The sequence below is a fragment of the Limulus polyphemus genome, unplaced genomic scaffold, assembly GCF_000517525.1.
Source record: "Limulus polyphemus unplaced genomic scaffold, Limulus_polyphemus-2.1.2 Scaffold7719, whole genome shotgun sequence".
Classification (NCBI taxonomy): Eukaryota; Metazoa; Arthropoda; class Merostomata; order Xiphosura; family Limulidae; genus Limulus; species Limulus polyphemus.
Genome location: NW_013673329.1, coordinates 21,979 through 36,543, shown reverse-complemented (window position 1 = coordinate 36,543; position 14,565 = coordinate 21,979). Strand labels below are relative to the sequence as shown.

General features: G+C 34.8%; 1 protein-coding gene across 1 annotated transcript in view; it reads left to right on the top strand.

Annotated features, from left to right (window-relative positions):
- Positions 1-3,239: 3,239 nt before the first annotated feature.
- The window catches only part of LOC106474815 (serine/threonine-protein kinase PAK 3-like), a 23,873-nt gene continuing 12,547 nt past the window's right edge, over positions 3,240-14,565 (top strand). The window contains exons 1-3 of the mRNA XM_022403113.1: positions 3,240-3,356; positions 10,718-10,823; positions 12,538-12,791. Coding sequence (XP_022258821.1) covers positions 3,240-3,356; positions 10,718-10,823; positions 12,538-12,791 — 477 coding nt within the window. The remainder of the gene's footprint in view (positions 3,357-10,717; positions 10,824-12,537; positions 12,792-14,565) is intronic.

The following is a 14,565-nucleotide window of genomic DNA, read 5'->3' as shown; positions in this document are numbered from 1 at the left end:
ATTACCCGATTTATAAGTTTGTTTGTAATTCAGCACAAACTACACAATGGGCTATCTGTGCTCTGCCCACCAAGTGTATCGAAACACGGATTCTAGCGTTGTAAGTCCGCAGACATACCGCTGTGCCACTGGGGGGGGGGCACATTTGTAAGTAAACTTCGTAATAACACATTACATATTCTGAATACGTATGGTATTAGCATTAACTTTGAATATCAAATTGACTGAACTGACTAACGTAATCATGAGAATTAAGAAACGGTATGAAATAATAGTTTCAGATCAATCACATTTTTGTAAATGACTTAAGAAAAATTAAGACCACCAAAAATAATTTCTACTAATAATTTTGGAACATGACCTTGAACTGAATTGCAAAATTTTTTAAGAAAACTGTTTAAATCATTCTAACGTATTTATATTTTAGTAGCGAAAGTACTCGGTTTCGCTCGGGTTATTAGGTGTGGTTTGGTTTTGAATTTCGCGCAAAGCTACACGAGGGCTATCAGCGCTAGCCGTCCCTAATTTAGCAGTGAAAGACTAGAGGGAAGGCAATTAGTCATCACCACCCACCGCCAACTCTTGGGCTACTCTTTTACCAACGAATAGTGGGACTGACCCTCACGTTATAACGAACCCACAGCTGAAAAGGCGAACATGTTTGATGAAACGGGGATTCGAACCCGGACCCGCAGATTGCCGGTTATTAGGTTGACAGTGTTTGTGTATTCTGAACCCATTTTAGCACAAAAGTATAACCTGTATACTGTTTGTCTTTCTGTGATTTATAATTGTTCTTTTCTATGTGGTTATTCGCAAGTCTCCTCATTAAAAATATGCACACGCGCCTGCACGCACGTAAATGGATAGGATAAGTAATAATACTCAGGTGCACACCCTCAGAGTCCACTTAGTATTGATGAAAAATTTCAGGTTTCTCAGTTCTTTCCTCTTGAAGCTACGGTGGGGTCACACATATACAGACACGCACGTGCGCGCACACACACGTGCGTGTCTGTCTTTGATTTATATTTGTAATATTAGGAACCACTTCTTTTCTATGTGTTTTTCACTAGCTTGCATCATTAGAAAGATGTGCATGCACATGGGTAAGATTAGTAATATCCAGGCGCATACCCTTAAGATCCACTTCAGGTTTCTAGGTTCTTTCCTCCTGGTACTAGAATGGTCACACATACATAAACACGCACGTGTCTGTCTGTAGTTTCTATTCGCAATACAAGGTATCACTTCTTTTCTAAGTGGTTTTAGCTAGCTTGCCTCATTAAAAAGATGCGCAAGCACGTAGATAAGATAGGTCATAATATCTAAGGTACACATCATCAGTGTTCACTTAGTATTTGTGCAGAATTTCAGGTTTCTAAGTTCTTTCCTCTTGGAGTTATGGCAGTCACACGTAGAGACCCACAGACATGTACTTATATTATTATAGATTAATTTGTTCCTACATGACATCACTTTAAAACATATATTCTACAGTTCCGTGATTCAAACATTTCATTAATTAATTCATTAAAATTGATAAATATACATCATTCATACATATATTCAGTAAAATGCAACTAACTCATGGATACTGAGGTAGCAATGAGACTATGGATGCAATGACAGGATCTTTTATCCTCAACGTTTCGACTATAAGTCTTCTTCAGGAAATTATGACACTGATCTAATCTAATATCTTGGCAATAATTTTGATTTAAAATCTAACAGGCCATGAAGAGGTCTAAAATATAACCAAGAGTACTCCGAATCTGATGTTCCTCTTCGTTCCGCATGTGAAATTTAGAATAATTTTTATGTGAATTGGTAAAATGTTTATGCCGAAACTTTAAGTAACTTATTTCGGTTTAACAAGTGGCGTGTGACCGTTATTAGCATGTCGTTAAAGGATTAAGAGGCAGTGTACGTGACTAATGAGCAGCATCGAGACATCTGGGAAAGCTGAAAGCAAGAAACAGCACAGAAAGGAGGAGAGGTTGTGAAAAGGATCAAAGCAGTGACAAGGTTGGCAAGACCATGAATGATGACAGACCTGAAACACTAGTACTATGTCATCAATTAAAATTTCAATAAATTGATGGACTATAAAGTTAAAGTGGTATAATTAAAAGTTCCACAAAATCAGGATAAATTTCTGGGGTTTTGTTACAAGTCTTGAAATCATTAACGACTTTACAATACTTTAACTTAGTAACTTTTGCAATTTTGCGAATGAAAATAGGGTTGGAATCATAGGGCGCCGAAAAGAATGTCCTGACCGTGCAGATGGAAGCTGAAAGGAAAAGGTTAGTATACATTAGGTATAATAGACCATTTAAAAAAAGGCTTGGCTGGTAGGAAGGCGATGGTAAGGCTGAAATCGTCTGATGGCAGTCTTCTTCAAAGACTGGTTCTTCTGCATTGGAGTAAAAAATGTTGAAACATGGGAACTGGTACTGGAAGTTTTCGTCAAACATAGTATCGGTCCTATAATCGTAGGATGAAAGAGATTATCCGGATGATCAGTGAAGCAAGGTTTGAATGTCGTCGACAAGTTGTTCTTCCGTTTGGGTTTTCCTGGCTTTCTTAGAGATATGTTTCTAGGTTTCACAGGTCTCATTTGGAAGGAATCAGTCGATGTTCAAGAGTGGTTTAGTGATAGTTTAATATGCATGGATTGAGTTTTCATTGTGTATTTCTTTGAAGGAAGGGTCTGGGTAAATTTGTGTGTTGGCTGAGGTAGCTTTTCGACTTCTGTGATCAGCGTGAACATGTCTTTGGAATTGGCTTCTAGTTGTGGGTGGTTTTGGCATGAGCGACTTGAACAGCGGCAACGGGTGTTTCTGAGATTGTGTTCGTTGGTTTGCTGGTGTGTTGGATGCTCTGGGGGTTTTGCTGGGAAACTTGTAGAAGGTTGAAGGCAATGTCTTGATGTTTCTGCTTTAAAGTGGAAAAAGAAGTAGAAAACACCATGAGTGAGAATATGTTAAGCTGTAAATTTGGAAGCTGCTACAATCTTGACGTTGCTAGACGGTTTCAACAGGCTTGCAACCACTTCCACCCACTTGTAGACTCCCACTGTTCTAGGAAAGACAGAGAGTTGAAACAGATTAATGCATCTCTGAGAAGAAAATTTTCGCACTCCTATCATAAAGGAGATGCCAAAGGTATACACACCAAAAATACACACGTGACCTATAATATCAGGCACAGGCAGTGCACCACATAAGTTAGCCATGACCATGGCCAAACCATTATCTCAAGCCTTGGATTCAATAAGCAATCCACAATTGAAGAACTTAACAGACCTTATCAGAAGACTAGAAAAAGTAAGATTCAAGAACAAGAAGATGGTGAGCTTCGACGTAAACTTGCTGTACCTACAGAGGTTGCTATCAGGGCTACCGCCAGAGTGATACAAGAGATAAGAGAAGATGATCTCCTTCTACAAAGGGAATATTACACTAAATTCGTATATTGTACTGGCCATGGACTCACCATTAAATGCTCTTCTAGCTTCCTTAGTAATGGAAACATTGGAAGAAGAACATTACAAAGGCATCATAGGCAAATACTCGGTATGATTGAGATATGTGGCCGAATACCAAAAGAGGGAATCGTTATCGAGACCAGTAACATTGTTAGCTACTTTGGATCCAGCATTATATGAGTAACATTGTTAGAGAGGTTATACCAAACAGTATACAAGTAGTATTGCTAGATAACTCTGATCCAGAGTACAGATAGCTCATTGTGTAACTTTGTGCTTAACTTCAACAAACATTGTTAGAAACTTGGACCCGGAAGTATACAAGTAACATTTTAACTTGGATACAAAAGAATATAAGAACATTGATAAATAATTAAATATAGCCATATAAAAGTGAAATTGTTAGATATTTAAATCCAGCTGTGTACAAGTAACATTATCAGATAGCTTTGATCCAGTTGTGTACAAATGACGTTGTTAGATGACTTGGATTCAGCAGTATAGAAGCAAAATTGTTTGATATCTTTGAACCAAAACCATAGAGGTAACATTTTTAGATAACTTGAATCCAGTAATACAAGAAAAGTACTTACGTAGGAAGTTTGGATCCGGTAATGATGATGAAACGAATAACGGTTCTACGTTTATATAATAATCAAGAGGGAATGTGATGTCCCCAAAGTAGCCCAAGAAAGATATTTTCTACAAAAGGAGCAAAGAAACTAAACTCATAAGAATATAAATATTTTGAAACAAAGCATTTTTTTTCATAATGTAAAGGCTTTACTATTGATATATATTCAACAACACTACATATTTGTTCCATTATAATGTATTAATTTCGAAACAAGTTACAATAAAGCTTGGTTTTATATAAGGCTGCTTAACATACATGTAGAAAATGGTGTGAAACACAAATAACTTGCAATGCTATAGAAAGGTGTGAGTACATTATAAACGAAACATTGGTGTAAACAGAGGGTTGGGTGTTGTATCGTTTAGTAGGTAGGTAGTCGAATCTTATTAATGATGGTGAACACATACACAGGTCTAGTATATCACTGGAGTGATACGTGTCACTGATATGTTTTGGTGTGGTATCGTTTAGTAGGTAAGTAGTTGAATCTTATTAATGTTGGTGAACACATACAAAGATCTAGTATATCACTGGAATGATATGTGTTGGTGTGGTATTGTTTAGTAGGTAGGTACCAATTTTATTAATGTTGGTGAACACATACACGGGTCTAGTATACCACTGGAGTGATACGTGTCACTGATATGTGTTGGTGTTGTATCGTTTAGTAGGTAGGTATTTGAATCTTATTAATGTTGGTGAACACATACACAGATCTAGTATATCACTGGAGTGATATGTGTTGGTGTTGTATCGTTTAGTAGGTAGGTATCTGAAACTTATTAATATTAGTGAACACATACACTGGTCAAGTATACCACTGGAGTGCTATGTGTCACTGATATGTTTTGGTGTTGTATCGTTTAGTAGGTTGGTATCTGAATCTTATTAATATCGGTGAACACATACACAGGTCTAGTATATCACTGGAGTGATATGTGTTGGTGTTGTATCTGAATCTTCCAGAAATGATCGTAGATGTATTCCATTAACATTTGTGGTTCTGCAACCGAAAGTTGTGTTTTTGCTATTGAAGTAGCTTATAAAAATATATTTGTTGTTTTGGGAGATGTTGTTTAGTAGTGTAGTGTCTGGTTTGTTTTATGGTGAACAGTATATACCTGCTATTGTGACTGTTTGGTTATTGCTTAGAAGTACATCTATTGTAATATTTTCATTTTTTGACAGTAAATGTATTGTGTTTATAGATAATTGTTGTTTGTATAGAAGTAGTATGTCCCGTTCTGAGTATTCCTTGGTTGGTTTGTCTATTCTTTCTACTTGGTATCCTGCCATTTTGAAGGAATGGTAACTGAAGATCATTGTTTCGGTGATAAATATGATATCTGCCATGTGTTCGATCTCATGCCGTTTAGAAACAAGGCCGTCTTGGATATTTATGTATAATACAATAACAGTATTCATTGTGGTATGATGTTAATTATAATTTTGTGTATTACATGTGATATTAGATGTTGTAGGTGTTTTTTGATAAGATTGACAATCAGTGTTATAATGTCTGTATTTTTATTTGGTTTAGTGTTATAATTTCCGTTTTGTTATTTGGTTTACTATATTCTTGAAGGAAATCGGTGATTATGTTTGTAATTATTATTGCTAATTCTCTGTTACCTTCATTGATAGTGTTTGTACTTTGTCTGTTGGGCTCGTTTGTTGGTTGCTGGTGTTTTTCTCTGGTTTGTGGTTGTGTTTGTTCATTTTGTGTTTCTTGCTGTGTTACCGCCGAGTATGATTTTTCTTTGTATTGTATTTATGTTGGAAGTAGTGGATTCTTTTGTTGGGTTGAATGATTTGTTTTTAGTTTTTGTTCTGTTGATGTCATGTTTATATTGTTTCTTATGTTGCGGTGTACACGTCTCTTTCTGCATTTTATCGGTATTTAGGTCTTTAAGACCTGGGAGGGTCAGGTTAAAAGACCTTTTCCTCCCTCCTGTACGATGTTGCATAGTTTCTGACGAATGTATATGGAGATACAACATGATACTCTCACATTTCACTAGCTTCAATCCTAATTTAAAAACATTTCACATGAATGCGCTTTTATAATTTTTTAACATATTTTAAAACTAATGTAGGTCTAGAATTATTAGATGGCGTAATTAATTCTTTATATCTAAAATATACATTGAGTGGCGAGAGGTGCGTAGGCCTATTTCCATCATGGCCGCCCAGTGGCACAGCAGTACATCTGCGGACTTACAACGATAGAAACCGGGTTTCGATACCCGTGGTGGCCAGAGCACAGATAGCCCATTGTGTGCTTTGTGTATAAATTCAAACAAACAATTTTCATCATGTACGTTGTAGCGGTCAAGTTCGCACAGTAGGTCATTTTTATGTAAATTTTTGTTAAAGTAATTTAGAGAATTATGCTAGAGTGTATCGGCGATTGTTTGCATATTTGTGTAATTGGGCATGAATTTGGATGATGTGCTGCGTAATACTTTATAGGTTCTTGTAAGTAATGAGTTTGTAATTTATTTATCTGTTTAGGTGTTATGTTTATCCATGCTGGGTATGCGTATTATATTACTGGTCGAATATATGTTATTATCTGGTGTGGTTCCATGATTTTGCCTGTTAGACTTCTTGCATAATTTGTTCTTTTGCAAACTTTAGTTAATATTTTGTTAATGTGTTTAACCCATGTCTATTTTGAGTCATAGGTTAGCCCTAAAAATTTAGCTGAAGTTGTGGTCTGGAGAAGTGTTCCATACATATATATATATATATATAGCTTCGGTAGGATTTTTTTATGTTTTGTAGATACTACTAGTTGATTTTTTTTTGGGGGGGGCGTATATTTTTGTTTGATTGTGGTTAAATATTTATTGTTGTTATTGATGGGATTGGAGCACTTTTCCAAACCGCAACATCGTCTGCGAATTGAGACGAAAATACTGTGTTTGGGTCTTTCAGTGGCATGTTGCTTACGTACTGGATGAATAGAATAGGGCTAACTACCCCTCCTTGGGGGACGCCTGCCTCTGGTGTAAATGACTCCGAGTAGGCTCCCCTAAAATTTATTTTACGCCTTCTGTTTTCCAAAAAGTTAGGTAACCAGCGAATAATTACGCGTGACAGGCCCATTTCTGTCATTCGGGACCTACGACCGTCGTGCCAGACAGTGTTTGCTTGTTTGTAATTAAGCACAAAGCTACACAATGGGCTATCTGTGCTCTGTCCATCAAGGGTATCGAAACCTGGATTCTAGTGTTGTAAGTCCGCAGACATACCGCTGTGCCACTGGAGGGGCGCCAGACAGTGTCGAATGTTTTCTCGATATCGAGAAAGCATACAACATTGCATTCGTTTTTGTTGAAGCTATCAATAACAATTTCTGTTAAACTGACCAGGTAGTCAGTTATTGTTCTATATTTTCTAAATCCATTTTGAATTTCCAGTAAGTTTGAGGCTACTTTTAGATAATTTGAGAGTCCAGAATTTTCCCTACATAGCTAGTCAGAGTGATCGGGCGGTCGTTTTTTGGTTTATTTGCTGGTTTTTTTATTTATGGAACATTAGTACAATCGCTTGCTACCAAGAAACTGGGATATATCCAGAGTTCAGAGATAGGTTAAATAATGCTGTTAGGTGTTCGTACAATTTATGATTGCCCTCTTTCCTATACACTCTATCACACCAACATTTTTGACAAATAAAATACAATCTCTTCAAAAGTAACACGTTGTCTCGATATATCTGCTGAGGTGGAGCTCGTGAACCCTGTAGAGAAACTGAAAGGACAAATTTCAGATAGCATTAAACAAACTAACACAGCCAAAACCTTGGATGTCGATATAATAAATATACATGAAATGGAAGCAAACTCAACACAACAATGACGTCAATAAAAACCCGATAACATTCTGACTGATAAAAACAATCACACAATTACTAGTTATAAACGTAATAAAAAACAAAGCACCAGGAGAATACGGCATACAAGTCGTCCTCCTTAATCCATCTAATAAACAGAGAAATGACTAACATCTAATAAACAGAGTAATAACTGACATCTAATAAATAAAGAAATTATTAACATCAAATAAACAGAGTAATGACTAACATATAATAAACAGAGTAATGACTAACATCTAATTAACAGAGCAATGACTAACATATAATTTTTATTCACTACTCTGCTTATTAGATGCTAGTCATCACTCTGTTTATTAGATGCTAGTCATCACTCTGTTTATTAGATGTTAGTCATTTCTCTGTTTATTAGATGATAGTCATTTCTCTGTTTATTAGATGTCAGTTATTACTCTGTTTATTAGATGTTAATCATTACTTTGTTTATTACATGTTAGTCATTACTCTGTTAATTATATGTTAATCATTAGTCTGTTTATTAGATGTTAGTCATTTCTCTGTTTATTATATGTTAGTCATTACTCTGTTTGTTATATGTTAGTCATTTCTCTGTTCAGGACGTTTATTTTAAAACTTTCTTTCTTGTTTTCAACTATATTTTAATAAGTTTATATCGAACTACATATTGTTGTAATTGCTATTAAAATAGAAACATACAACAATCATCTTCTTCTCACAACAACAATTATGTATCTGATATTGTAGACACGTCATGTTGCTAAGAGTAAAACCTTAGAAACTAGAACAAGTAAACTGAATGGTTCCTAACTAATAAAAAGTATCAAGCAGGCTATAAAATAACATTTCGTGAAAATGGTTTTTCTATGTAAAAGAACTGATGGCCAATTTTCCATCAATAACAATCTGTGCTTGCTGCTTGTTGTACAGATTGTTATTATTGTTTGTCGTAATATTTGCGACATTAGCAGTATAATTTTCATTTATACTCAGTGGATGGAAGAATCGCTACCACTCGAAAAAGTCTATATGATTTTTGTTTCTGGAATGGGTATAGTGTTAGCTTCAATATATACAAAACTAAAAACATCAAGTTGTTTAAAACCTATGCCGAAAGCCATGAAGCTCCTCGGATTTTTCCAGTCCGCACTTGTCGCGCTTATTATAGCTACACTTCTTTTTGAGATCCTGTGTTTAACATACGTACGAAAAATAACACAGGAAGAAAACAACTATAGCTGGAAGTTGAAATCCTCTCTCATCTCAGCTATGAATAAGAAATATCCTGGCTTTGGGTAAGTGATGAAACTTGTTTTTATACTTTACTAAATAAAAAAGATATTAGCTTGATTAGGTCATGTCAAAATTATTTGACTGTGAAAAACGTGGAATTAAAGCAACAAAGATTATACCCTGTCTCTGAATCCGTCATTAATTAGCTATATACATGTTGTGGAATCAATAATTAATGAAGCAAATATTTTGTGTTAATTTTCATAATTACTGTATATTTACACTTTAATTGTAGTTGTTGGTCCTACGGATTTCTTCAGAGATGTGTATCTATATTATCGTTACGTATATGAGAGTAATGATTTATTCACCATGTTACAAAAATTACAGATCAGACTACTTAACACCTTTAACAGGATAGCTGACAATAGAAAGCAGATCATAACCCAAGGCATACCGATATTATAAACACTACATAGTAGATTACAAGTTTTCCTAACTTATGTACATTACACGGTTTGAGTTAAAATCTCACCTCTAATTCCTGAAGGAGTAGAAGATTTTATTTACTGACAGTCCTTTAGAAAATTAAACAAAACAGCAACAACAACACTTTCATTTGAACACAGTTACATTATTATCTGTTGAATTATTTTTTGATGATTGGAGCACTAACTAAATATCAGGATTACTTGTGTAGACTTTCTGATTTTTTATAGTCATTATGTGGACTTATGTTGCACCAACAGCAGAGAACAATACAAGAGGTGTTATTTATGATAAAAACACGAGAGATTGGTTCTTTGTCTAAACAAATTTAACTTCGTTCATAACTTTAATGGTGTGATTTAGAACATTCTGTACAGAAGTTGTGACATTACAATTAATACTTGTTGACAGACACATGTTTGTGTGTGTTATATTAATTGTTGTTTTATAATACTTTATTTTCTTTAATGCGTATTGGTGTATAAAATACATTTTATTGCTAGTAATAAACGATTTTCATAACTCCAAATTTGTTTGTTTGAGGTTAAGCACAAAGCTACTCAACGGGCTATCTGATTTCTAGCGGCATAAGCCCGCTCTTTTACTGGGGGCCTCCAAATTTGTTATTTTTCTTTAATTGGACACTCAACGTTTCGCTTTACAGCTTTTTCAGGAGTGTCCACTAAAACACAAACCCCAATTGACAGTACAAAGCTTCAATTGGTTTAAATGATAAACTTCAAACCATGGTGTTCAATATTACTCATGGGGTATTTTATTGGTTTTTTACCCACGGCATTCTAGGTTTTGTGTTGTTTTTTTTCACAGTTCTTCGATCATATGATTCAAAAGCTTCTTTTTGATTATTTCTCTCGTGTCAGAGCATTAGGGTGGGTGTTACTGGCTTAGAATTATTACTTCATAGCTGCAAAGTTAATAACTAGGTGTTTTTACCAGTATACAAAACCTGTTAAAGAATATGATATAAAGAACTTTTCATCTCTTAGACTCAATGGGAAGAACACCACGAAGAACAACAATTTACCAACCAAGTCAAAGGAGAAGAAAATGACAGACGAGGATACTATGTAAAATTTGAGAAAACTTGTGTCTGTGGGAGATCCAAATAGAAAATATTCTAAGATAAAAGAAATTGGTCAAGGGTAAGTTTAAAAGTAATATGTACTCAGTAGTTTTTTTTGCATTTAAATTTAAAGAAAAATATGGTAAATTGAATACGATAAGTACTCTTACTAGTACTTGAATTTGTGGTTTGAGGTTCTGTATATGAGTTGGTTAGAAGTCTGAGTCCATAGTATAGACGCTTCAATAATTGTGAAAGGTTGCAAAAGAATGGTATTGTCATTTAAAGATAAATTTGTAGTAAAATATTAGAGATAAAAACTTCATTTTTGGAAAATAGCACTAATTAATTAGCAGATTTATGTTACTTTAGCTATATCACTTCCTCAGTCGGTAACCTGTTTTCTTAAGACTATATGTTAATATTTTGTATAATTTTTATTGTACGTTCATTAGCCTTTTGAAAAACTTTTCAATTCAACGAATATTTGACATTAAGCTGGTCATTTTGGTAAATTTTATATCACAAGTTCCCTAGCACCAGTCTCGCTACTTATTCAGTGTGGGATTCTAGCTGTTTATTCCTATATTGAATATGTATTTACGATAGATACTTACCTCCTTTCACACTTCCCACCCTTCCTACCCATTGAAAACTGATGCTTCCAATTTCTAGCAGAAGTGATAGTCTGGTAGAATTGAATAGAGGAAGTTACATGCATAACTAGAGCACGTGGCACTCTCATTGCTGGAGGGTTGTCGCATGATAATTTACATGAAAGACATATTGAAATGAGTCATTTCCAATGGTGGGGAGGCAGAAGGCTTGTGGCATGCATAAAAAACTTTTTCATATACAGAGTAGCACTAAATGAGAATTGATATTTATGTGATAGGATGTAAGTACCTATTGGAAGTACATTTTCAGTAGAGAAAATTATTATAGTATATGCTATGCAGAGAGAAAATGCATGTGCTGGTTAACCAGTCTGTAGAATGGTATTCCTGATGTATTGAAAATAGGATTTAAATAATAAAATATAGAGATGTCCAACATTAGAAACACCTTGCCATTTTCTGATCTACAAAGGAAAAAACTGCAGAGTTATAAGTGGGCAGTCTGATTCATCTCACCCAAATACAGCTATCTCATGTTATATCAAGAAAACTTTGTATTCAAACACAACTATTTTAGTTTCAGCAAAAATGTTTGCATAGTTCAGAGAGGGTTAAAAATGTGAAACTAAATAATTGTACATTTTGATTTAAAGGGGGGATTTGGCAAATTATGAAGAATAAAATAACACTGTGGAAAGATATCATTGCCATGTGAACTTTTAAAGTACATTTGGTCACACACAAGGTTTATAGGGCAAAATAATCCGCAGTGTCATTAATAATTTTATGCTCAAAAGATTAGGCTTAGTTGAACTATAGTAAAAAAAGATTCAAAACAAACATCACATCATGAGTACATCTTAAATGTAACAGCAGAACACACTTCCAAAAGTTAATAATTGTAATTTGAAGAAGTGGTGCTTATGTGTGTGAATATAATCTACTATTTATTATTTAACAATATTTTAGAGTAGCATTTATATAATAACAAACAATTATTTATGCATGATTTTCTAACTGCTGTATAATAAATTAAGCATACAGTTTTACCACTTTACAGAAATATAAGACTAGAAACATATGATAACCCATTATTTTTTAAAAGACACAATAATTTTATCACCAGCATCTGGTAATGTCTTCACATACCAGCATATTACAGATTCTAATGAAATTTTCTTTTATTGTTTCAATGGTTCAGGAACTGTATATACAGCCATAGAAACAGAGACTGGGTTGAAAGCTGCTATTAAGCGGATTGATCTAACCCAGCAACCCAGAAAAGAACTTTTCATCACTGAACTTTTTGTACTACAGAAAATGAAACATCCAAACATAGTGAACTACCTGGATAGTTATCTTGTAGGTAATGAACTCTGGGTAAGTGTTCTTAGTGTTACATTTTAATTAATTCTCTTTCACTTTTAATTTTCCCTGCTGTCGTAACACACTAGCGAATCTTCTAGAATACTCGTCACGTGACCCCCACTGTCGTAACAGACTAGCGAATCTTCTAGAATACTCGTCACGTGACCCCCACTGTCGTAACACTACTTAATTAAATATAGACAGTACCTTAAGCTACACTCTATAACATGTTCACGTGACGAATATTCTAGAAGATTCGCTAGTGTGTTGCGACAGCGTTGCGTCAACTGACGCTGGTAGCATGTGTTGAGAGTCTTAGAAGTTTCTAGAACAGGCAGTATTATCGTATATAAGTGCGCTAGTAGTGGAGACAGAGACGTAGACTGAGTCGAAGCAGTAGTGAAGGCAGAGACGGAGACATAGTGGAGACAAAAACAGAGTCGTAGCGGAGACGAAGCAGGCAGAGAGAAAGAAAGACAGCGGTTACGGTCGGCGGGACTGAGGATAGCAGACACAGAGATCGGAACTATAGTTTGCGGGGACGGACAATTAAGTCTAAGCGCGATAGAAAGTGAGTGAATTGTTGTGAACTATAGTGTGTGTAACTGTGAAAATTAAGTACGTTACAAAGTTGTATTGAGGAAGAATAAACAAGTTTTATAAAGAAAGGACTTGTATTGTAGAAGAATTAACAAACAAACATACAGAGATGTAACAGTATTCTACATTTTTACCAATGATAGAAAAAAAGGTTCCAATTTCCGGCACTTGGCCACCATAGAAAAAATTTCATGGCATTCTCTTTCATAACTTGTTCCTTTTTTAACATGTTTGATGCAAGAAGTATTTTCAGTCATGCATTTCACTCTAACCAATGTATGTACAATCTGACTTTGGTCCTGCTCCTGTGCTATGGATCTTTGTTTAAGCTCTGCAGGTTTGTTGTTTGAGCACCGATTTGAATTGCTTGCTACTACTAAGAGACTTAAGTTTTGGTATGACAGAACAAACTGCACAAATGTTTTACTGTCGATCAAAGTGAAAACTTCACTCCCACCAATCCATGCATTTTATGTGATATATTATTCATAACAAGGTAGTTTCTGTGGGTTCTAAGTCCAGTGTTTGTGATCATAAGTGGTTTTTCCATTTACTGTGGTATGCATTATAAGATTAGATCATGAGGGCCAAAGGGATACAGATAGGTGGTCGTCATTGCTGTGGATTTTAGTGATTTTTTTCGGGCACCATGGCCATTTCAGAAGATACAGTGGCAAATGCCACCATGAATTTCCTGCCCTGTTGTTTGGTTACAGAGCTATCAAATAGAAAATCAGACCCCTCTTGCCAAACCCAACTGTCACATCCTCTCTTTCAGGATTTGTTAAACCTTTACAAATGAGTTATGGGAGAAAGGCCGTGTTATCACGTTTGTTGACTCTCATTCAAAATGATATTGAACTACTATTTAATGAATTTATGTCAAACTGTATATTATAATTAAAATTTTATTATACCTTATTCAATTTCTTAATTTAAAAGTAAGTACCAAAAAAAAAACACATTTAAACATCAATTTTTGTGTGTCACATGGTATGTTGAATGCAGCACTGGTTCATATTAGATGTTAGTGATGTCAAAATACTAAGTCTATAGTTTGTATGAATTAGGAACTCAAATTACTGATATAAGAGCATATTATCTTTTCAATTTGCTAAGATATTGCTCATGTACTAAATCAAACACAGTGGAACCTCACCCACCTCTTTCCATTTTTGGAAATGCT